The sequence below is a fragment of the Heterocephalus glaber genome, unplaced genomic scaffold (assembly GCF_053883595.1).
Source record: "Heterocephalus glaber isolate CG9 unplaced genomic scaffold, H.glaber_assembly_v1.0 deba00001813, whole genome shotgun sequence".
NCBI classification, from domain to species: Eukaryota; Metazoa; Chordata; class Mammalia; order Rodentia; family Bathyergidae; genus Heterocephalus; species Heterocephalus glaber.
This window is the reverse complement of record NW_028258484.1, coordinates 3,250,226-3,276,408: the sequence shown is the minus strand read 5'-3', so window position 1 is coordinate 3,276,408 and position 26,183 is coordinate 3,250,226. Positions and strand designations below refer to the sequence as shown.

At 35.0% G+C, this 26,183-nt stretch overlaps 1 protein-coding gene across 2 annotated transcripts in view; it reads left to right on the top strand.

Annotated features, from left to right (window-relative positions):
• Positions 1 to 26,183, top strand: part of Nsf (N-ethylmaleimide sensitive factor, vesicle fusing ATPase) — a 154,174-nt gene that overhangs the window by 6,487 nt on the left and 121,504 nt on the right. For both annotated transcript variants that reach the window (XM_004868669.2, NM_001310283.1), the window contains exons 2-4: positions 15,476 to 15,561; positions 17,778 to 17,877; positions 20,525 to 20,564. In XM_004868669.2, the coding sequence (XP_004868726.1) occupies positions 15,476 to 15,561; positions 17,778 to 17,877; positions 20,525 to 20,564 (226 nt within the window). The remainder of the gene's footprint in view (positions 1 to 15,475; positions 15,562 to 17,777; positions 17,878 to 20,524; positions 20,565 to 26,183) is intronic.

Here is a 26,183-nt window from a genome sequence, read left to right as displayed (position 1 = left end):
TTCAAATGCAATAACTTTTAGAAGATAAAATTGAATTTTTAAAAGCACTTCTAAAATAGCTTCTTTCTAAAACCGAGAGGAATTTGTGCTTAGTATGCATTTATTCTTTTTTCAAATATTTAAGTTAACGGTGTAATGAGAAAGTATTTTACTATTGAACCTTCTTGAAGGGGCACAACAGCAAACTCTTGGAAATGCCTGTATTGGCAATACACTAAACACTTGTGATAATGCTGTTTTAAGCATCCATACTCTGGGTGTTATTTTAAGTAAAAATCTCTTATGAGGTCCTTTTTTGTATTTCAACTTTTACAATATAATAGGTATAAAACAATCTAATTTAAATTTGCATTTTGTCCTGATTACCACTGATATTGAGCATTTTTTTCTATTGGTCATTGGCTATTTCTTCAAAGAGTTATCACTGTATATTTTTGCCCCAGTCCCCTTTTAATTGGGTTGTTTGTATTTTTCTTATTGACATACAGATTTTCTTTTTGGGGGAGCTAGGTTAACTTTGGATTCTAGTCTTTTATTTGCAAATAGTTTCTTCCAGATGATGATATTTCTCGTGTTTACAGAGTTTTGGATTTATTTTGGTTATTTACCAAATTGGTTATTTTCATTATTTTACCTTTATGATTTGTATTTGTGTTTTCCAATAAATTTTTTCTCTGTAGTCACTGAGACTTTCTTCTAAAACATTTTAAATTTTCTTTGCACATTTTGGTGATTAATTGACCTAGAACTTATTTTTGTGTTTGGTGTGAATTATGAAGATAATCTTATGTTTTCTGTATGTGTAACCAGTTGTCCCCATATAATTTATTGAATCAATTCTTTCTTGCCCTCCCACTGATTTGTAATTCTGTCTCTGAATTATATTAGGCAAGTACTCTACCACTGATCTATTACCCCAGCTCTTTTTTTTTTCTTTTTCGTTTTTTGGATTTTAAGCCAAACAGTGCTAATAACTCTTCACAACTGTGCACTATAGATTTAAAACCGAATGAATTAGCATCAGCTATTTATGAGTAATGCAAGATATTTTGGTCCTTTGCTACATGCAGAATGAGGTGCTAATGTGCTGCTGATGAATTTTCTACTAGCTATATAAAGAAAGAAAATGGAAAATTAATTTCAGGTAAGAAGTTAACCTTTTTGAAATCTAGCATTCACATATTTTAAGAAGTATATATAAAGTATTTTATATAGTATTTTTAGAGTTAGGTGCTTTTGAACAAGCTTTTTTGTAGTTGGTTTGACAAATAACAAAAGTAGCAGTTGTCACTGATTCTGGGTCTTCCAAAAGCTTCTGTGTTGGAAAGTTCAAAAAAATTTAGTTATCTTAGTTACTTTTCTCCAACAGAATAATATTGACAAAATGTTGTGAGATGAGAGCAAATCTAGTTCTCCTGGTTTAGAATGGAGTATGGCATGGAAGTATATTGCTCAGTAAGTGATTATTGAACGAATAAATATGACATACATTTCTGAACACCTTAATAAATTACCACTTCTTACAGTGTCTGTAATTTGAATCTTAATGTCGTATTCCCTACAAGCTAATCAATACTCTAAATAATGCTGTTTTTTCTATTATCTATTCTGACTCTTTTTGTTTTGGTATCAGGGATTGAACTCAGAACTTTGTGGTTGCCAGGCAGTTGCTATGCCACTCAGCTAAATCCTTGGCTTTTTTTTTTCTGAGTCTTTTTATCAATAATGTAGAATTAAATATGAACAGCTGTTGAACACCAATCTTTTTTTTCTACCCACAGATACTGAGTTTGAGAACTGTTTCTTGTATAGAGCTTTCTAATCAGTTTGCTACTAATCAAGCATCAACATAAACTTCATAATTTTACTGAAGTAAATGGTAGAGTGGACCAAGTGCATTACTGAGGCTTCTTTTCCATACATTTGTTCTTTTCTATTATAGAAGGAAATAAAATGAACCTGTCAGTTTGTTGTTTTATGCAGTTTATTTCTCCTTAGTACAATAATTCTCCCAGTGGGTTCTGAAAACCAGCAAATAAGCATCACTTGAGAATTTATTAGAAAAGCGGGGCTGGGGATTTAACTCAGCAGTTCTGCCACCTGCCTCACAAGTGCAAGGTCCCAAGTTCGATCCCTGGTACCAAAAAAAAAAGAAAAGGAAAGTGGATTCTCAGACCCCACTCAGGTTGACAGTTTAGAAGCTCTTTGACCTGGGCCCTGCAGTCTCTCAGTCTCAATGTCAATCAGTCAATCTCTCTCTTGCTTTTTTTTTTTTTTAAAGATAGGGTCTCACTATGTAGTTTAGGCTGACCTTGAACTCACTACGTAGTCTGTGCTGGCCTCAAATTCACAGTGCTCCTTCTGCCTCAGCCTCTTAGGTGCAAGAATTACAGGCTTGTGCCACCATCCGTGGCTTGCAGTCTCTTTTAACTAGTTCTCAAGGTGATTCTGCTGCATAGAAGTTGGGAACCATTGATTTTGTATTTTGGGCTCTCCAGTCTAGTCCCTTACAAATTGTTGAGGATATTTTTTTCCAGATTTCTTCCAAATATATACTCAACTTGTTATTTGTAAGACTTCAAGGTTATTGTTTCTTTTGCCCTTTAACACCTTCATCTATATCCAATTTTCAGATATTTAAGAAAATATAGTTACTGTATTTTCTGCAGTAGTGGATTAGGTCACCTGACTAACTTTCCCACCGAAAAAAATTTTAAATTCTAAATAAAAATTTTTTTTAAATTGGACTTGGGGTCAGTGGTGCTGACACCTGCCTCACAAGCGCAAAGTCCTGAGTTCAATCCCCAGTACCAAAAAAAAAAAATTGGACTTGATGTAGGTAGCTGGCCAGAAAGTAAAGAAAAATCAAGTTAAAAACTGTGTGAAAGTGGGAACTCATAGATGTAAGTCAAGTGTTTTTATATTAAGACCATTATTTGCAAAACTTAGTTGTGTCCTACTGAAGAAGCTCAGAGAACAGGAGATAAAAGTTGATAGTTTTGGGGGCCCGGGATTTAGCTCAGTGATGCCACCATCCAGCTCTCAAGAGCAAGGTCCTGAGTTCAATCCCCCGATACCAAAAAAAAAAAAAGAAAGTTGGTAGTTTTCTAGTAGAACTCTCCCATTAAAGATGGTACCTCATGGGGTAGGGATTTAGCTCAATGGCAACGCATCTGCCTCAGAAGCGCAAGGTCCCGAGTTCAATCCCAGGTACGGGGGGAGGGGAAGATGGTACCTCAAAGGGCTATACTTTATAATAAATGTGAAGTACAAGCAAATTTGTTACATCCAGGGATCTGAAAGGAAGATTTCCTTTCTCAAACGTTGGCAGTGCTAGGTAGGGAAAAAAATTCCCCTTGCTTGGCAAGAAAATCTAAAGCCAATAATTAAGTGCAGAGTGGCATAAGAGTGGCAGTGCCTTAAAATGTGAAGAATCCCTAAGATGTAACAACACAAAGCTTCTAGAAGAACTCATCTTCATCCCAGGACTTAGAGAATTCCTAAAGTTGTAAGAAATATGAAGTCACAAAGAAACCAGTGAATGGAGTGCTATCTTAAAAATGAGAAGCAGAGTCCTGCAAAGATTTCACATATTGAAATTAGCAAACACAGAAAGTAAATACATATATTTAACATATATGCTGATAGGAATAAAGAATTTAAAATGGAGTGAAGTGCCAAATGTTTGAAAGTAACTTGGTAGATTTGAGAAATAATCAAGTTTGATACCCATCATACCCCCAAATGGCTAGAAGTAAAAACTGTAATTGGATTGAGAGCTCAACGTGTAAGTTTAATAACAGATTACATACAGCTAAGGGGAGATTTAGGAAACCAGAAGATATGAAAAAGTTATCAAGATTTTCAGGGCAAAAAGAATGAGGCAATGGATTTTTTTGAGTCAGAGTTTCATAATGTAGTCCAGGCTGGCCCTGTGCTCATGATCCTCCTGCCTCATCTTTATCCTCCTTAGTGCTAAATTACAGATGTGTACCACCATACCCAGCTTAGGCAAAGACAGTATTTGAAAAGAATGAATGACAGAGAACTGATACAAAGTCCCAGTCCACAAATTCAGAACCCATAAAGAACCCTGAGTAGGATAAAAAGGAATTCACACCTATTAGACATCTTTTAAAGAAACTTGATTGCTAACATAGAATGTCTTAGCAGCTGTCAGAGAAAAAAAGATATTTTTAAACTATTAGGCAGTCAGCTAATTTCTTGACTCTAATAGTGAAAGTCAGAATACAGGATAATTATTTTCCAAGTGCTTGGATAAAATAATTGTCATCCAATAATTGCATATCCAATGAAGAATGAGGCACAACCTTCTCTTATAATAGAAATTCTGATCAATTTCCTTAGGAGAAGTGATCAGTGATGTAAAGTCTGAGGTTTGAGAAAGATCAAAGAGCAAAGATAGTAGCAAAGTACTTGGGTATATTTTAATGAGTGTTGCCTTTATAAGAAAATAATTATGTCTCGCGGAGCTTTTAAAAAACAGAACTAAAGATATGATAACAGTAGCACCTAAATCAAGGTAGGGAATAATTAGATTTAAGGTATTATGATCCTTGTACTATTCAGAAGGAAAGTAAAACTGGTTAACTTTAGACTTTGATGTGTGTATATTTTCACACTATTAAAAGAACAGAAACATGAATAATTTACAGATGGAAAATGGAAGTTTGAAAAGGCAAGGAAGAGCAGGATGTGGTATGCACAACCCAGCACTCTGGGAGGCTGAGGTGAAAAGATTGCAAATTTGAACAGCCTCGACAATTTATCAAGACCCTGTCTCAAAATTAAAAACAAAAACATAAAGGGACTGGTGGGCTGGGGATTTAATGCTCAGTGGTTTCACCTCCTGCTGCGCAAGCTCAAGGACCTGAGTTCGATCCCCGCTACCAAAAAAAAAAAAAGGGACTGGTGTTGTAGCAGGGGGGCAGGCAAAGAGTTCTTAAACAGAATACAAAAAGTACTACATAGTTATAAAGGAAAAATTGATTAATTGGATTTCATTAAAATGAAAGACTTCACCAAAAGATAGTGTGCTACGACTGCCATTAAGAAATAACCATGTACTGGGTGGCTTGACTTATTTTCTCATGATTTGGGGGGTTCAAGGTTCAAGATCAAGTGCCAGCATGATTGGGCTGTGGTAAATTCTCTTCCTGGCTGCAGCACAACCTTCTTGCTGTGTGGTCACATGGCAGAAGACGGAAAGATGTCTCTTTTCTTACAAAGCTAGAGTCCTGTTGGATTAGGGCCCCAACCTTTTGGTTTCCTTTGATCTTAATTACCTCCTTAAGGTGCTATCTCCAAAATAGTCTTAGGAATGAGGATATTAGGGCTTCAGTATATGAATTGGGGTGGTGCTGGTGACAGAATCCACTCCATAGGAGATACCACTGAAAGAGAAAGGGAAGACAGATCACAGAGTGAGAGAAGATATTTGAAATACATGTATTTGACAGGACTTGTACTTAGAATTCATAAGAACTACAAATCAATAATAAAAAGGACAGAAAGCTAGTCGGAAAATGGACAAAAAATTCAAATAGGTATTTCTCAAAGATTGTGTCTATCAATTTGTTAAGTGCCTAACCTCATAAAGCATTAGAGAAATACAAATTAAAGCTTCTAGAAGATTCTTCTGTATACTTACCAGAAAGTTAGAATAAGAACGTTGATGATTCAAAGTACTGCAGGAACTCTTATACACTATTGGTAGGGATGAAAACAAGTGAGTAAAATGTCTTTAAAAAACTGGCAGAATTAGCTAAAACCAAACATCCATAAATGCCCATGACTTAGCAGTTCCATTCCTTGGGGTAGAGGGAGAGACTGTATCAAATAGAAATATATCATATTTTTCAAAAGATGTACAGATGTGGGCTGGGGATTTAGCTCAGTGGTTCTGCTCCCTGCCTTGCAAGCGCAAGGACCTGAGTTTGATCCCTGGTACCAAAAAACAAACAAACAAAAAAAAGATGTACAGATGTATTTATAGTAACTAAAGACTGGGAACAACTCAAATGGGTAAAATAATGGTAGTATATACTATAAAAAGCAATGCAAATGAGTGAATTATTGCTGTATGCAACATGTATGAATCTTACCATCATAATGAGGAATAAAAGTCATACAAAAGAATACATGCTGTCTGCCAGGTGTAATGGTGCATGCCTGTAATGGGAGGCTGAGACAGAAAGATCATTGCAAGTTCCAGGCCAGCCTGGACTATATAGCTAGACTCTGTCTCCAAAAATAAAAATTGAAAAAAAAAAGAATATATACTGTCTGTTTCTATTTATATGAAGTTTTCAGAAACAGGCAAAATTAATCTATGATTTTTATCTCTGATGATGATGGAAATTAAAGTAGTGACAGTCTGTGGTTAGGAGTAGAAGGGGCTGTATGGGATACTGGTAATGTCACCTTTCTTATACTGGTTGTGAGTTACCCTGAATGTGTTCACTTTGTAGAAGTGGAACCAAACATTTGCAATGTATGTACTTTTCTGTATGTATGTTTTAGTTCAATAAACATTTGATTTAGAGTAATCAGTATTTTTTTTTTTTGGTACTGGGAATCGAACTCAGGAACTTGTGCTTGCAAAGCAGACGGTGGCACCACTGAGCTAAATCCCCAGCCCTAGAGTAATCATAATATTCTTTTTCTTAAACTGGATGGTAGATACAGGGTGTTTGTTTCATGGTGGGGTTTTTTGTTTGTTTGTTTGTTTTTTTGGTACCAGGGACCGAACTCGTGACCTTGCACTTGCGAGGCAGGCAGTGGCGGAACCACTGAGCTAAATTTCCGTCCTGTTTCATGGTGTTTTATATCCTGTTCAGTCTCAAAAGAAAATATGTAGTCACTACTTCATTGATAGATTGAGTATCTCCTGCACCTAACATAGTGGCTAGGACATTACATTCTTTAAATATGCTCTCCAAGGAACAGAAGTAAGCTAGTAATTCCTTTTTGTCTTCTATCAGCCATTTTTTTACTCAATTATTTATAAGTAATTTCTGCTGAATCATTTCTAAAAATATATGTAAATAAAACCACTATGTTGTGCTTGTGTTATTAAGCTGAATTATTACATGAGAAACTTCTCAATGTTACAAACATGTTGTAAATTGTCCTGTTTAGTTATAGGGACTCAGATCAACATCAGCTATTTATATGTCAGCAGTTTAAATAATAGTATGGACTTGATGTAAGTCAATAGATTATGTAGTTTTGAAGACATGACATTTGTTAGATCTTAGACCTTCTGATATTCTCAGGTGTGTCACTTTTTTTTTATTTATTTCTGAGCAACCAGAATCAACATTGTTTTAATGTTTTTAGTAACTTTTGGAGTAAACTTTTCCGAATAAGAACATGGTCACTGACTAAGATCTTAATTAAATGCTGTTGTACAGTTTTAGAAACACTTTCACAGATTCTTTCTTGTTGGGTTCTCAGAGCAACCTTATGAATTGATACTCTCAAAATTCCACTCACCAAACAAAATTCAACTAACAGAATAATCCACAGCTAGTATCATACTTAATGGTGAAGACTGAAAACTTTCTTTCTTAAGATCTGGAACAAGACAGATGTTTACTCTTGCTGTTGAACACTGTATTAGAAGTTCTAGGTACAGCAGTTAGGTAAGAAAAAGAAAAGCCGTCTATATCAGCAAGAAGGAATACTATTTCTGTTTCCAGATGACATGATATCATATATAGAAAATCCCAAAGAACTTACAAAAAAAAAACTTTTAGAGGTGATAACTGAGTTCAGCAAAGTTGCAAGATATAAGATCAGTAGCCAAATACAGTAATTGCATTTATATATATTAGTGATGAATAGTCTAAAGATAAAATCAAGAAAACAATTCCAGCCAGTTGTGCTGGTGGACACCTATAATCCCAGCACTCAAGAGGCTGAGGCTGGAGTAATGCCATGAGTTTGAGGCCAATCTGGGCTACGTAGTGAGTTCAAGGCCAGCTGGAACTGTATAGCAAAACTCTGTCTCAAAAACACAAAACAAAGAAGAAAACAATTCCATTTACAGTAAGATCAGAAGAAATGAACTCAGAATAGATCGAAGACCTAAATCAATAACATTCTTAGAGGGAAACATAAGTAAAAATCCACATGACTTTGGATTAGGTATGACTGATTTTTTTTAAGCTATGACACAAACGCACAATTAGAGGAAAAGTAGGTATGTTGGACTTCATCAAAATTAAAACTTGTCGGTCCGGGGATTTAGCGCAGTGGTTCCAGCACCTGCCTTGCAAGCGCAAGGTCCCAAGTTTGATCCCCGGTACCAAAAAAAAAAAAAAAGAAAACAAAATTAAAACTTGTCATGAGTAAAAACACATCAAGAAAGTAAAAGCAATCCAGAAAATAGAAGAAAATATTTCTAAATTATGTAAGTACATATATATGTATTCCTAGGTATACACCCAAGAAAATTGAAAACATCTTCATACATAAATTTGCATGGAAGTTCATAGCAGCATTATTCATAATACCCCAAAAGTGGAAACAACCTAAATGTCCATCAGTTGATGAAATGATAAAGTATACATAAAATATAGTCAAATATTATGTAGTACAGAAAAGGAAATAGGATACCTGTTACAACCTGAATGAACATTGAAAAGTATACTAAGAATAAGTTAGATACAAAGGGAGACATATTATGTGATTCCACTTATATGAGGTGTTTTTGCATATGACTTCTTCTACTCGGTGTTTTTTGTTTGTTTGTTTGTTTTTTGTACTGGAGATCAAACTCAGGACCTTGCACTTGTGAGGCAGGTGGCGGCACCACTGAGCTGAATCCCCGACCCTACTCAGTGTTGGTTTTGGTTTTGGTTTTGGTTTTTTTTGGTACCGGGGATCAAACTCGGGTCCTTGCACTTGCGTAGCAGGCAGTGAAACCACTGAGCTAAATCCCTGGCCTCAGTGTTGTTTTTAATTGTTGAGTAGTATTCCATTTTATGGCTATACCAGAGTTTCCTCATTCATCTTTTGGCGGACATTTGTGTTTTAAGTTTTTGGTCACTGTAAATACAGCTGCTATGAACATTTTTGTGCAAGTCTTAGTAGAGACATGTGTTTTCACTTCTCTTGACTGAAAACCTATGAGTGTACTTGCTTGGTCACATTTACTTTGTAAGAAACTGCATAACATCTTTGCCAGTATTTGACATTGTCAGCCTTCTGCATTTTTCTGGGGTGTTTTTCCCCCAAAAGGACCAAAATGGAAACACTTTTTCTTTTTCAATATAAATTTGTAAAGAAATTTTAAGAATTTAAGGTTCACTATGTGAATAGTTGTTGGTCTGAGATGGGGAATGTCAAGGGTATCCTAATAGGCTCTTTGAGAGAGAACTGTAGGACACGTAATAACTTTTTTCTACTCTACCATTTATAGTGCCATGTGACTTCAGAGTTTTGACAGAAATCATTATTATGGAAATTTATAACACAGAAGAACTCCCTAGGCCAGAAGATGGGTATTACCATTCTTGTGTTGTTGTTGATTGACACTATCCAATGAAACATTCTGTAGTGATAGCCGCTAGCCACTTATGGCAGTTTTGATGTGGCTGGTATAACCAGAAAAACCTAAATCTTAAGTTTTAATTTTAATAGTCATATATGTCTGTTGATTATTTTGTTGAAAAGTACTGTTCTAAAGTATTATTTTTCAGGAAAGATCCTCTAAGGAGAAGTAATTAAGCGAGATTTGTCAGTTCTGCTGGCCCTGGGCCAGGTTCATGTGTTTGATCCTTCCCTTTCCTGTGGGAATGTGTGTGTCTCTTGAGAGATATAGCCATGGCCTGACCACAGAGGAAGAACCAGCAAATTTGTAAGAGTTACAGTTAGGGGAGGGCAGCTATTTGGTAATGAACCCTTTTAGTCAGGTGTCATACTCTGTTTTTCTTTCTGTTTATTTTACTGTATTATTTAGTAAACAAAGCATGCACTTAAGTATTAAACAATCCAATTTTTTGTGGCCAATAGTGTTTTATTTATTTTATTAGTACATATTTGCCATACTTAGTGCTCACATTCATCATAGGGAATTTATACTTGTACATAGTATATCTTAATTTTTTTGTTTCCCATCCTCCACCCCTGCCTTCAACCTTTCTTCCCCTCCCCATTTACAGAAGCTTTGTTTCCACTTTTTTCTTTACATTCTTTGTTTTTTTAATCCCTTTTTCCTTCCTTCCCTTCCCCCTCCCTTGTTCCCCTTCCCATTTGCACATGGTCTTCTTACTTCTCAATATCTTCCATTTCATTCTTAAATAATCCAATTTTTAATGTGGATCTCTAGACAAGAGTATGTTCTTTCTTTTTTATCTTTTTATTTGTTTGTTTGTTTATTTTGTTTTTTGAGACAAGGTCTCATTATGTAGTTCACACTGGCCTTGAACTCACTATGTATCCTGAGCTAGCCTTAAAGTTTCGGGGATTCTCCTGCCTCAGCCTCCCAAGTGCTGGGATTACAGACATGCACCACCATGTCCAGCATTAAGAATGTTATTTAAATTCTGAAACTGTACAGTATTCAATGGAATCCTGATTAACTCCACCCGCCATTTTATTTTTTTGAGAAAGAAGCAAATTCTTTTTCTACACTAAAGAGTCAAACAAATAATGATACAACTACTTCCACCAAAGTACCCATTAAAGGTTTGTTGAAATTTTCACTCTTTAGAGTAGCAAGCAATTTATAATTTTTGATGTCACAAGTTGCTATAATGAAGACATTTCTATATTCTTCAGTTACTCTGTTATTATTATTCTAGTAACTTGCACAAACTTGTATAAGACTGCCTATCAGTTTTGTATTCTCTTGCTAAATGACTATAGTTGTTGGCTCTTATTGTTTCCTAGAGTCAAGGTCAAGGTTAGAAAAATTGTGGAATTTTCCTTTGCCTTTGCTGTGGTAAGTATACAGCTACTATTTATAGGGACTTACGCTTTGTTGAAAAAAATGAGATACCCTGCTTGGCTTGCCATAAAAACACAGATTCTCCTAGATTCCAATAGGGAGACCTTTTGCTCGCAGCATCTGTTTTAGTTGGCCAGCCAGATGACTTCTAAAGACTTTTTTTTCATTATTGTCTTTGTTAAAGGTCACTGACAGTTTTACAAATGAGCATGTTAACTTAGGATTCTGTAAACTTTTTATTACTTTAGCTCTATCAGTTCGGTGTAATTTTGAAATATTAGGTCATTTTACTTAAATTGTATTACTTCATAAATAACCCTAAAATGATCAGTGCTTTGTGTACATGTTCTTCAGATTGTTTATCCTGCATTTGAGATAGATTTGTATTGGTCTATAAGTTTATGTGTTCAACAAATGTTTAATGAATTCTCACCATGTCTCAGGCCGAATGCTACCTCTGAAAACTATAGATATGAGCAAAACATAGTCCAGTCTTAGAGCGGTTTTTATTGTTTTATATTCAGTGCAAACATATAGACAGACAATAAAAGGGTATTTGGTACTTCCATTGGAAGTTTATTTTATCATTTTAGTTGGTAGGGGCAGGTGCATAGGAAGGCCTAGAATAAGTAAGGCTGAGAATTGTAGAATGAGTAGGGATTAGACAGGTAAGGGGCACAGGATTAAGAGGAAAGAATATACAACGAAGAAATTTGAAGGTGGAAGAGACTCTGGGAAAGTGGGAAAATAAGAAATGTTTGGTACATTTTTGTCATATGGCTGGTCAAATGTGACTATTTGCAAAATGCTGTCTCAGAGACCAGAGTTGTGACCTTGACTCTTTTCATCTCATATGCTAAATTAGTGATTTCTAAACATTTATCATGAATTCCATAAGTAAATGTTTGTGTACCCCAGTGTATAACCATATTTATTTGTAAGTTGATATAGAACTACATTTATATATATAGTAAAATACACAAAAAAGGATGAATAACAGGTCAAATATACAATATGCTCATAATGCAATAGTACATAAAGCAAAATAATACATCATTGTTCTTTAAGATCTTAAATATTTTGTCATATATCTATTCAGAGGGCCGCTTATTTTGATGCTTGATTTTAATAGCAGTTAAACCCTGGATCAAAAAAGGGAGTATGGCTGAACTTTTGAAAACATGACATTTCTTTTTTTTCCCCCTCAAACTTAATTACCAGTTCTGGAAATGTTTTATTGAGATGAGGCTGTCTATATGTCCATCTATGTACTATTTTTTTTTGCAAATTAAAATGCATTATACTTTTATAATGCTAATAGATTAACAATTAACTGAAAGTTTTCATTTGGATTATTTTTTTAAAGATTAAAATATTCTGCTTCTAATTTTTAAAGTGTGCAGATATGAGGTTTTGGGATAGTTTTCAGTAGCAGAATCATTTAGCAATGGAAATGTTTCCAGATAGCCAATTTTCAAATGCTCTGTTCATTAGAATGATGTATTTTTTCCTTTAAAAAGTATTTGGGGTTTAGGAATTTAGCTTAGTGGTAGAGCACTTGCCCAGCATGCTTCAGGCTCCAGGTCTGAACCCCAGAACTAGGGGGAAAAAAATTTCTGATAAAAAACATTTTTATGGGCTGGGGATTTAGCTCAGTGGCACCGCACCTGCCTGGCAAGTGCAAGGTCCGGAGTTCAATCCCTGGTACCTCCAAAAAAAAATTTATAAGAGTAGTTTTTTTTTTAAATATTTAGCAAGTTTGGAACACTACACTTTCATTTTAAAAAATTGTGTAACTCATCTATGTTTAACAAATCTTTTAAGTACTTACCTTGTAGTAACATGAATCCCTGTATTATTTTTTAAAGATAATTTTAAGGCTACTTCTTATCTCATAGAGTGTAGGAAAGAGTCTATATTGTAAAGTAAATTAGATAAAACAATAAATAAATTAGATAAAATCAACCTCAGTGACATCCCAAAATCCTTTCACATACATCTTTTTGGTTCTTATTTGCAGCAGTTTACCTTTGAAGCAGGCAGGTGCTATCTTACTGTAATCTTATTCTCTTTTCAAAAAACTTCCATTACATAGTCATTATAGTTTTCCCATAAAGCATGCTGTTGCACTTGGAGGTGAGAATACATCCTTTTCAGTATGTATATCATTTCTCAGTATCTCACAAAATTGTAGTTCTTTGGGTATTGCAGAATTACCCAGCAAATACTCAAAGCTGAAAGAAACATCTCTATTTTGATCTAACTGTATAACAAACCTTCCATACTATAATTTATCTTGGTGTCTTCACTTGGGTTTTGTAAGACCTTTTGACTATATTTATCAGTAAAAGAATAGTCACTATTTTGTTTTCCATGTTTCACTTCAGACATTTTTACTGTTTCATAGTTTTCTGTCTTTTCTTTGAAGGAAACTTAGCAGTTTAGAAATTTACTAATGTTAATGCAGTTTTGTGAAGCAATTGATTAAATAGCTTGCAACTTTAAACATAGATAGAAAAATTATAGAAGCTTATCTCATGCTGTGACTCTTTAAAGTCCTGGCAGAATTTGAGGACTTTGTTAGTACTGTTAGGTTACACCTCAAGGCAGAAATACTTAGAGTAAGGTTCTTTCTTGTTTCTTGTTTTGGGTTTTTTGTTTTGTTTTGTTTTTGTTTTTGTTTTGTATCAGGGATCAAACTCAGGACCCTGAGCTTGTGAGGTAGGTGCGATGCCACTGAGTTAAACCCCTGGCCTTTTTTTTTGAGACAAGGTCCTGTTATATAGTCCAGGCTGGCCTTGAACTCACTGTAGGCCAGGTTAGCCTCACACTTGAAATCCTTCTTCTGCCTTAGCCTCCCAAGTGCTAGGATTACAGGTATATGACACTGCATCTGACTAGGGTTCACCTTTAGTAAGAATCAGTATGAAATAGGTATAAATATATTTTCTTCTTATGCCCTCGAAGATTATCTTATAGACCTTTCAAGAACACATATCCTACTTTAGAGGCTATTATCTGAAACTGGGATAACAATATTGAAACTAGCCTTTTAGTAAAAACAAAAGCAAGCAAAAATAATTCATTTTGCCACTTGTTTATATTTGGTTGAAAATTGTAAGAATAATCAGCTTTGGCTTAAAGTTTGAAAAATAAGGGCTTTGCTCATAAACAGACTAGAAATAGTGAGTTAGGAAACCCTAGAGAGTAATGGAAAGGTTACTTGTTAAAAATATTATTTAAAAGAATGTTTGCTATAGTTGTCAACCAAGAGAGCCAAAAGTATACCTTATAATAATAATAATAATAATTATTATTATTATTATTTGGTGGTACTGGGGATTGAACCCAGAGCCTTCACATTGAGCTATGTCCCCAGCCCATTTGCGGGGAGGTACCGGAGATGGAATTCAGGACCTTGGGCCTGAGAGGCAGGTGCAGTGCCACTGACCTAAATCCCTGGCCCCCATTTTTTATTTTTTATTTTGAGACAGGGTCTGCTAAATTGCCCAGGCTAGGCTTGAACTTGTGATTCTCCTGCTTCAGCCTCCCAGAGTGCTAGAATTATAGGATTGTGCCACCAGGCCCAGCTTACCTTGTAATTATTTTTGTTTAGAGATGTTTGAATGGGGGTTTTTAATCTTTAGGAGATGTGGTTCATAGCCACTAGGGAATCTCTTATAAAAAGAAGCTTTTTCATAATCCACTTTTATCAAATTTATTGAATTTACTTCATTGCATTTTTATCAGTCAACATTCTTTGGAAAAGATAGAAAACCAATTCTAATAAGGTTGAGCAAAAAAGAATTTATTGACTCATAACCGTATTCAGGAGTAGTCTCAATAACTTTTTTACATGATTTTTGTATCTAGGTTCTAAGTATTAGTTTATCCACGTCTCTCTCGTCTTTGCTTTCTACGTGACAGTTTTACTGTCCTAGAGTACAAAGTTTCCTCTGTGTGATAGTATGGCAATGAAGAGTGCTTTGCTTGTGACGATTGTACATATAAAATCCCATGGGTGGGTCAGGAGTATATGCAGCTACATATGTTTTGTGTTTGGCAGGCCCACAAACCCACATGAAATGATGGCGATCAGTCTTCCAGAGGAGGGGTTTGCTACTACCATAGAGAAAGGGTCCTATGAGTCAAAATAGTAGATGTTTACTATAGCATTTGTAGTGATGAAGAATAGAGAACAAGGAAACATAAATATTGCCTAACATGTTCATAACAGGGCTGTAATTCATATGTCTTGTTACTGGGCAGCTTGAACCACCAGTGGTTCATGCATGACTGTCCCATTGGGTGGCTTTTATTAATTTTATTAGTAAAAAGACTGATAAAAGTGATTAAATCTGTTTGTACTACCAGTGGTACAAGCCATCTGATGGGACAGTCATGCATGTACTTACTACTGGTGGTTCAAGCCAGTAGGAACATGTTAAGGCATAAAACATGACTTAATTTTATTTTCTTCATCATTGATTTTTACAGAGTATGCAAGCTGCAAGATGTCCCACAGATGAATTATCTTTAACCAACTGTGCAGTTGTGAATGAAAAGGATTTTCATTCCAGCCAGTGAGTATCTATTTTCTTTTAACCTGCTAAGTGGTACTTTAGAAACTTCCAAAGAGTCATGTTTAGGAAGCTTTTGAGAATTATTTTTCTGTTATTTTGCTGAGTTGGAAGATGGAAGAAATTAGTTATATATTTAAACATTATTTTGTCAAACTTTGTTAAATACATTTTAAAACCACATGTACCTTTTTTTTTTTTTTTTGGTACCGGGGATCGAGCTCAGGACCTTGTGCTTGGAAGGCAGGTGCCGGAACAACTGAGCTAAATCCCCGACCCCATATGTACCTTTATATACATAACTTTTCATTGATTTTCTTAGAACTAAACATACTACTTGCGTGAATTATAGCACAGTTGTTAGGTGTTTGGCTCTGGAGTCAAATTGTCGGAGTTTGGATTATGGCTCTGCCAATTATAAAGTGGGTGACCATGGATAAAGTATTTATTATCTCTGTGCCTCTATATTCTGATCTGTAAAATGGGGAAGATATTATCTTCCTTAGGGTAGTGTAAAGATTTAGTTACACAAATAAAATACTTAGGTGCCTAGCATATTAATAAAGTTTAGCGATTATGATTATTACTATGATAATCTGAGAGACATGAAAATTAGATGATGTACAACAAATGTATTTTTTTTTTGGTACTGGGGATTGAACTGAGGACTTTGCCCATGCTAGGGAATGATGTTAGACTGAGCTACATTCCCGGCCCTTTTTATTTTTATTTGTTCATTTGTTTGTTTGGTTGGTTGGTTTTTTGAGACAGGGTTTCACTATGTAGTACAAGCTGGCCTCAGACTCACTAGGTAGCCCAGGCTGGCCTTAAACTTGCAGTGATCCTCCTGCCTCAGCCTCCTGGGTGCTGGGATTGCAGGCAGGCATGACTATACCTGACCTTCATTTTTATTTTATTTTATTTTATTTTTATTTATTTATTTTTTTAAACTTTTGGTACCAGGGATCAAACTCGGGTCCTTGAGCTTGCGCAGCAGGCAGCGAAACCACTGAGCTAAATTCCTGGCCCTTTCATTTTTATTTTTGAGACAAGGTCTTGCTACATTGCCCAGGCTGGCCTTGAACTTCTCATCCTTTGCTTCAGCCTCCCCAGTAGCTGGGATTGTAGGTGTGCAACACTGTGCCCCACTCAAATGTGGACTCTCTAGAAGCATTTTTATCGTAATTTATTTTAATTGATTCACATCACTCAGTGATGATGAACTTCCAAAGACCCTGCTGCCAAGTTCAGTGTCATCCATATGCTTCCAAAGTTGAAGATAAGGAGATGAAGGGGCTGTGTACCACAAGGCAGTCTAGGAAATAAGGAAGGAGGCAAGATTTTAAATGAACTATAGAGTAAGAGGCAGTACTGAATATTTGTATTAATACTGTTTCTAGTGCTAAACATTCTGTGATGCTAAATTGAACATAGGATTTTCAGCAAAGAAACTGATATCAATGTGAGAATTTGTTTATGGAATTCTACATATGTTGAATAATCACTGTACTCATGACAGGGTTACTTAAAATACACTTATAAGCATCTTGTGTTCTAGTTGCAAAACAGTATGCACAGAAACACATTAACCATTAACATTAAAAATTATAGCATTGTAAGTTTGGTTCTATTACCTTTCTTTTATTTTTTATTTTTTTATTTTTTGGTACCAGCGATCGAACTCGGGACCTTGTACTTTCAAGGCAGGAGTTGGAACCACTGAGCTAAATCCCCAGCCCTATTACCTTTATTTTATTAGGATGTTTGAAATGATTATCAGGAGAGGAAATTCATCTAGTTTTTAGTTAATATCAAGGACTCTAAATCACTAGCTTTAGTGTTGAATTGAAAATGTAATGAAGTTGATGTTTTGGATTGGATGTACTCTGTTGAACTTGGCTGGATTCTACTTAATGTATGCTTGGCCCAATGTGTTCTTTGTATCTGGAAAACATTTTGAATTGCTGACAGGTTTTAGAAACTAAATTTGTGGTCCTGTCCTTCAGGACTCATGTGGTATCATGTTTCTACCTAGTACTGATCAAACATCAGTATGGGAAAAAGCACATTAGAAATTATGTTCATTTCCTTTGATGTGGAGAGTGACTGTGTTTCTGTCTTTTTTTTTGGCATGGGGGATCGAACTCGGGTCCTTCTGCTTGCGAGGCAGGTGGTGGCACCACTGAGCTAAATCCCGGCCCTGTGTTTCTGTCTTTTAGGCATGTGGTTGTGAGGACCTCTCCCAATCACAGGTACACATTTACTCTGAAGACCCATCCATCAGTGGTTCCAGGGAGCATTGCATTCAGCTTACTTCAGGTAACTCGGGTGCCAATTTATTCTTTCCCATTCTTGAAAGCCGTAGAGAAGTCTATTAATTTTAAGCAAACATCACCATATAACTATATTGATTCATATTGAAGAAAAACATCTAGCTATGTAAGGGATTTATTTAAAAATATATTCTTAATTATCAGTTTTTACCATGGCTACCTTTTACTGCCTTGATTTTTTTCAGTTTCTTAAAAATTTTACAGTAGTGTCAGTCAGCTATCAGATGAAGTGGCATCATTTTAATGCTAGCCCCCCAGGTAACAGGAAAGATGTAAAAATGATATTTTATTTATAAAATTGACATCTAATAATAGATGTTTTATGGTGTAATGTCAGACTAAAGAACATGAAAAGTAATTATCTCAAACTACAACCTACTTGCTAGGCTCTCCTAACAACAGGAAGAGTTTTGACTACAGTTATAATTGTTGGTAGAGTCTATGGAATCCACAGAAGCAGATTGCCTAGTACTGTCCGAGGTACAGGGCAGGTAATGTAGGAGCACCACAAATACTAGTTTATATTGTTTTCCGCCTTATTGTCTTACTCAGGCTACAGACTCCACAGTCCTACACAATGTAAATGCAACCCCTGCCTCTGTGCTAGTAAAAATTGATTTATTTCCCTGGCAGTTTAGGGAAAAAGATCAAACACTTATTTGGGAACTATTAACACTCTCTTGAAGCCCTTAAAAATAGTGGGAAATCTCTGTTCACTATTCCCCTTTTCTCTGGTTGAATGCCTGTCTATTATTAGGATTACTTTTAACATTTGTTTGAATAGATTAACAACTTGAGGTATTCCAGGGTTTGCAAACTTTGTCAAAGCTTCATTTGGAATTTTCATAGTTAGAAGTAACTCAAGGTAGCCATTTCTCTTTGTCTCTCTGCTTTTTAAAAATAATTTCTCCTAAGATTTATTCTAGCTCAGGGATTATTCTAAGTGCCTTTGAATGTTTTAGCTCATTTTGTTTTCAAAACAACTGCATAAATAGGTACTATTATTGTCATCCCTTAAGGCTATCTTTGGGATTAAAGTACAGAACCTAAATGTGACAACTTTGTAACCCAAAGTCTGGGTTTAACTAGCATGCCTCTAATTGCCAGGTTGGTCAGCTCTGGTGTGGAAATTTATGAAAGGCTCTTTTAAGGGAGGTGGAGACAGAGCGGAGGGCACATGAACTGTGGTGCAAAAGCTAGAAGGGAGCACTTGTTATTGTGTGTAATTACGATGTGGCATCTTATGAATTATCCACCACAAAATCTTAGAATGTTCAGTAGAGTAGACCAGCTATGGATTTCCAGCTCTAAATTATTCTATCACTGTTCTTTAGAATATTAGCAGTAATTACTAATTTTCAATTTATACCACACCAATCCTGAATTCTTCCCTGTACACAATTTGTCCTACTTCTGTACATTTTTGCCACTGTAGACAGGCCAAAGTCTGCCTCTTAATGGCTGGAAATCCTTTGGTTAGTACACATAGAGTAGATTTGTGTCCCTGCTTGGGTCTCAATACAGTTTTATCTACCAGTTTTAACTTAATTTTCATGAATTAAAAAAAAATTTTTGAGACAGAGTCTTGCTGTGTATTTCAGACTGGCCTTGAACTAACTGTATAGCCCAGGCTGCCCTCAAATTTGTGGCAATCCTCCAGACTCACCCTCCAGAATATTAGGATTACAGGCTTGCACCACCATGCCTGGCCAAATTTCTTTTTGTAATACTATAATAAATAGTAAAACTAACTGCAGCTGTATCTTTAGAACACTGAAATGTTTGATACAGTGAAAATTTGCGGAACAATATATTGTGCAATGGAGCCTCCTACTTGATGGGCCAGTTTTACTAAAAAAAGGCAAGCTATGTTCTATGTTTTGGAACAGGCATTCAGTTATAAACTGTACTCTATGCATTATTTCCTAGGGCTGTTATAAGAAAGAACCACAAATTAAAACAGAAAATTTAAGCGATAGCAACAGAAAAAGTTCAATTTAAAAAAGAATAAAGGGGCCCGGGATTTAGCTCAGTGGTTCTGGCGCCTGCTGCTCAAGTGCAAGGGCCTGAGTTCGATCCCCAGTACCCAAAATAAATAAATAAATAAAATTAAAAAGAATAAAGTTTTCAAAAGAACAAAAATCACAGAGACCAGAAATTTATTATTTTATAGTTCTAGAAGCTAGAATTATGAAATCAAGGTACTAGCAGAGGTATGCTCTCTCTAAAGCATGGAGGGAAGAATTTTTCCCATGTTTGGCTTCTGGTGTTGGCAGTCCTTAGGGTTCCTTGGCTTGTAGATGCAACACTTCAGTCTCTGCCACTGTTACCACATTCTCCTTGTGTCTGTGTGTCTTTTTCTCATAAGGACACCAGTTTTATTGGCTTAGGGACCACCTTAATTCAGAATGACCTCATCTTAATGTGATTGTGTCTGCAAAGATCTATTTCTAAATAAAGTTGTGTTCACAGGTACTGGGGGCTAAGACTTAAACATATTTTTTGGGGGTGGAGACAGTTCAACACAAAATGTTTTAGTCTGTGTTTCTGCAATTTATAGAATTTCCTTTTTTTCTCATTTTTCTAATTTTAGTTATTTTCATTTAAGTGCCTTTTTCTCATTTATTTTGTAGCGAAAATGGGCTGGACTTTCTATTGGACAAGAAATAGAAGGTAGGTTTTCTTTTTAGCCACCTGAAGTAAAATTTTTTGTGTAATTTTTCTCAGTTATGATCTGTATAACATTCTATTACTGATTATCAGGCCTTAAACATTCATTCTGCTCAGAGTTTGGGTTAGATCTATGAGAACAGAAAGGATATGTTCTTACTACTTTTCTCAATGAAGTGTGCTATAGGGTCATCATAGTTCATTAGAGAAGAGCAAACAAAGCAGTTTATGACTTCGAGGGGGGAAAGACTAAGCACCTTATGGATAATAAGCCAAGAAGATAATAAACAAAAACTGTATTCTCTCTTAGGCAGTGTGGCAAACTTGGAAAAATGGAATTTGGATATTTAATCAAATAATTTTGTGTCAAATTCATGAATACAGTACAAGAAATGCAAGTAAAATTAAACCAATTTTTTCCTCCTTACATTTAAAAGTTTTAAAAATCATTTGTAGAAAAATTGCAGAAATACTGAAAATTACTGTATACCACCCTTGCCCAGATTTATCAGTTGTCATATTTCCACTATAAGAATCTTGCTCAACAGCATTAATGGTCTGTCCTGTGAGTTGTAAAATAATTTCAGAACTGCTGTGTTCACATTACTACAAAAATAAATCTACTAGAAACTTCCAGATTGGTTTATAGCTCTTCTTTTCTCCTAGACTGAGGATACATAGTTAAGGTACTGTATTTAAAAATTACTTGGGCTAATTATCCTTCAACCCCTGTCTCAGAGTGATTGCCTTTGTCATTTTTTATATACATTGAAGTTACTTGTTCCTGTATACATTCAGTTTTAGGCCTCCCATACTTAATTTATTATTTTGAATATGTGAAACAATATCATGCTTTTAAAACTCAAAACTATTCAGAAATTTGTACAATCAGCCTTCCATATCTGTAGATTCAACCATTTTCAGATTTGTTATATTCAGAAAAAAAATTGTGTATGACTGAACATGTACATTTTTCTTGTCATTATTTCCTAAAAATGTAATATAGCAACTATTTACATAGCATTTACATTGTATTAAAGAAATGTGAATGGTAGATATGTCATTTTTTTTTTTTTTTGGTACCAGGGATCGAACTCGGGTCCTTCCGCTTGTGAGGCAGGCCCTGGACATGTCATTTTAGACATGATTTAAAGTATATGAGAGGATGTGCATAGGTTATTTGCAAATCCAATTCCATTTTAAATAAGGCACTTGAGCTTCCCTGGATTTTCCTGGATCTGCTATGGGTTCCTGGAACCAGTCCCCTGCAAATACCAAGGGATTGTACTCAAAAGTTCTGGGAATGGGGGAGATGAGAGAGGGGAGAAAAAGAAGAAGTAAAAAGCATCATTATGTGATATGTATGTGTACCAATTCCCCACAATGACTGTATTTATTACATATTGCAAAAAGGTGGGGAAAGTGTAACTTCTTCCTCTTTCTCTTTTTCTTGTTCTACTGACTTGTTTTAGTTAAATTATTATTTTCTAATTTATCCTTTGGGGTTTTAAAGGTTTTTAAATAAGCACACTTCTATTTTTTAAACAATTTCTCCTTATATAAATATTTATATATATATCTTTCTACTAGATTATTACTCCATTTCAACTCACAGATTTCTTCCTCATTATTTCTTACAGCTGCATAGGGCTTCATTGTATATATGTACCTCTATTCAATGGGTACATACTGCACTTTATAATTATGGAGCATATTTGTTTTAGTATTATTAGAGGTGTATCTTTTTTTTTTTTTTTTTTTGGTACCAGGGATCGAACTCACGTCCTTGTGCCTGCAAGGCAGGAAGCAGAACCACTGAGCTAAATCCCCGGCCCATTAGAGGTGTATCTTCAAGGTGAATTTATGGAAGTGAGATTTTTGGGGCAAAAGCTAAATGTGTGTGTTAGTTTTCTACAGTTGTGTGAAATTAACTATGAATTCAGAGACTTAAAAGAATACCCATTATTAGCTTACAGTTGTGTGGGTCAAAATCTGGTACTGTGTGATAGGTTCTTTGTTCAGGATATCACAAGACCAGATGGATTTTATTTGAATTTGTCAAAGGCTTTCTCAGCATGTAAAGATAATCACATGATTTTTCTCCTTATGCTTATTAACACGGTAGATATATTAATACATTTCCTGATATTGAATCATCCTTGCAGTCTTGGTGTGAATCCCATTTGGTCATGGTAGATCATATTTAATATGGTATTTCAGGCTATTGCTAATACTGTATTTTATTTAGGATTTTTATGTCAGTGTTAAAAAATGGTATTGGTCAACATTTTGTTTTTGTGTGCTATCTCAATCAATTTTGGGTATTAATGTTATCTAATTTCATGAAGAAATTAGGGAGTCTTCTTTAATTTCTATGCCATGATGCACAATTCATTAGCATTGAGACTGGTTTCTAAAGGTTTGGCATAATTCCCTTTAAAACTATCACCAGGATGTGCTGTGCTTTGGCACTTGTGTTCTGTGATAAGTGTCTTCCACCTATGGAAATTGATGTGTTTTAACTTTTTAACTGCTATTGGGATTGATTTTGACAGATTGTTTCCCAGAGAGAGATTATCTGTTAGATTTATCTAAGTTTTTAAATTTATTTGCATGGAGATATGGAAACTCATCTTTTATGATTTTAAAAATTTCCTGTGTCATTAGTTGTTTTTATTTGTCATCCTTTTCACTTCTTAAAAAGTAGCTAATGGTTTGCCTATTTTGTTGATTTTATTCCAGAGAATCAAAATTTCATTAATTTGATCTATTTGTTTTTTTTCTATTTCATTAATATTTATATAGCAAAATTTCCTCCCTGTGTCACTTTTTTTTCATTTTGGTGCCAAGCACTCTGCCACTAAGCTACATCCCAGCCCTCCCTGTCCTTCTTTTGGTGTACTTTGATGTTCTTTTTCTAGCTTTTTGAGTTGGAAATTTTATTTATTTTCACTTTAATTTATATAGATATTTAAGGCCCTGACTTTTTCTCTGATCATTACATTACATGTATATACTAGATTCTGATACGTGTTTTCATTATATTTTTCAGAAATTCTATATTTTCTCTGTGTCTTCTTTCACTGAAGGGTTGGAGGTTTTTTGTTTTTTTTTTAATTTTTACTTGGTCTGCTGCCTGCCTCTCAAGCGAGAGGTCCCAAGTTCCATCCCTGGTGCCAAAAAACAAAACAAACAAAACAAAAAATTTCTACTTGGAATAGTCTTCTTTTTCTCTTTCTCCTCTCTTTTCCCTTCTATCCCTCCCTCTCTTCCTCCTTTCCTGTATTGCAGATTGAACTAAGAACCTCATGCATGTTAGGCAAGTGCTTTACCAGTGAGCTGTTATCGCCAAACCTTTTTACTTTTGTTTGTTTGTTTGTTTGTTTTTTGAGACAAAGTCTTGCTAAATTGCCCAGGCTGGCCTAGAACTTGTGATCCTCCTATCTCTGGCTCCAAGTAGCTGGGATTACAGGTGTGCACCACTATGCCCAACTGTTTCATTTTAACACCAGTTTTTATTGCATTATGTTCAGAGAGTTGTTTATAATATTTGTATTTTATGAAACTAATATTTTGAGACATAATATATAATCAGCTTTTGTGAATGATACAAGTATACCAATTCTCTGTTAACAGGGTGTAGTATTTCTACACTCTCTGTGTTATCAGGGTGTAGTGTTTGCTATATATGTCCATGAGTTCTACTTTCTTGATTATATTGTTACAGTCATCTATATTCTTACTGATCTTTGTTAGCTTGATTTGTCGTGCATTAAGTCTTATGATAAAATATACTATTAGTATCTTTCTGTCCACTTTTCTTTGCATCTCCTGTAGTTTCTGCCTTACATCTAATACACAGATATGTAATGATTGTAGCTTCAATCTGAATTGTGGCCTATAGCATTAGAAAATATTTTTTAATAAGTTTTAAATGCTTTGACGTAAGGATTACAGTCTGATTTCTTGTTTTTTATTTGCTCAGTAGATCTTTGCCCATTTCTTTTTTTTCGATACTGGGGATCAAACTCAGGACCTTGCACTGTAGAGGCAGGTGCGGTGCTGCTGAGCTAAATCCCCCACCCCCCATTTCTTTTTTTTTTCTGTGTTCCAAAATTTTTTGCAGCAACCCTAAAATTTGATAGTAAATATACATTTAGGAACATACATATATCCATAAGTATACATACCTAAGTGATACAAATATTCATTTACATATATGTAACTGCATGAAAAAGGTCTTAAATAGGGCACTCCCAGAATATGTTATTCTGGGAAGCAGAGGAGAAGACAGGCTGAGGAGGATGTGGTAAAGGGACATTTAGTCAATGTTCCAAATTTTTAAAAAGTTATTTTATTGGCACATTTTAGGTATACAGTACGTTTACATCCGTCATTGGGCACTTGTACCTGTACATGATGTACTTAGTTCTTATTTTTTCCCCCATTACCTGCGCACCCTTCACCCCTCCACCCTTCCTTGTTTACATAGATTTCGTTTCCATTTCTTTATTATGAACAACGTGAATCATTATGTTTTAGATATGGCTGTTAGATACAACATAGAATTGAGATTTGCTTTATAAACTAATTTGAAAATCTTTTTCTTTTAATGTTAGTTAAGCTATTCATAGTTATTGATATAACTGACATGTTTGATCTCAGTTCTCATTTTGGTTTTGATTATGTTTGTGTGGTTTGTCTGCTGTTTTACATTTTTCCTTTGGATTTTAAGAATGTTTCTATCTTTGAGTCAGTAGTTACTTTGTTATTGGTTTCTCTCACAGAGCCCTAGTCTCCCTTTTTTTCTTAATCTTTAAAAAAATATTTTCTGTCAGTTCTAACTTTTTCTTAATCTTTTAAAAAAATTTTTCTGTCAGTTCTGTCCTTTTTTTGGGGTACCAGGGATTGGACTCAGGACCTTGCGCTTGCGAGGCAGGTGCTGGAACCACTGAGCTAAATCCCTGGCCTTTGATTTTTATCTATTCTCTATGCAGTCAGTGATTATACTGTTCTTTCTCCTTTTTCCTCCCATTTTGTTGGTTGCTTTTTTCTACTTTGGCAGAACGTATGATATTTACAGTGCTATTCTTCCACACGTGACCCTACAGTTAACTCTGCAGTTAATCCTCTCAAATAACTATAATCAGTCCTTTTTCCAGTTTCTACTTGGTTGGGTGAAACCTGTCCTCTAGTAGATTACTCCAGGAAATGCCTGTATGTACAGTATTCCCTGGCTTCTTGCATATTCAAACTGTTTTTCTATATTTTTGAAGTTTAGAGGATAACTTGGTTTGTTTTCCTTGGTTTGCTTGTTCTTTTTTTGATTTTCTCAAAAATATTGTATCGCAATTGCCTAGTCTTATATGATGCTCTTGAGAAGTCTGATGCCAGTATATGTAATTTCTTATTTTTATGAGTAATTAAATTTTTCTGCTTGGAAGGCTTGAGGATTTTTCCATCTTTAAAGCCAAATATTTTTATTAGAGTATTTCTTGGAATTGGTAATTCTGGATAAATTTTCCCAGTTAGGTATACAGTGAATTTTTTTAGTAAATAGATTTAAATTTTTTCTTATTTCCAGAAATTTTTCCTAGATTATGATTTAAAACACCAGTTCTA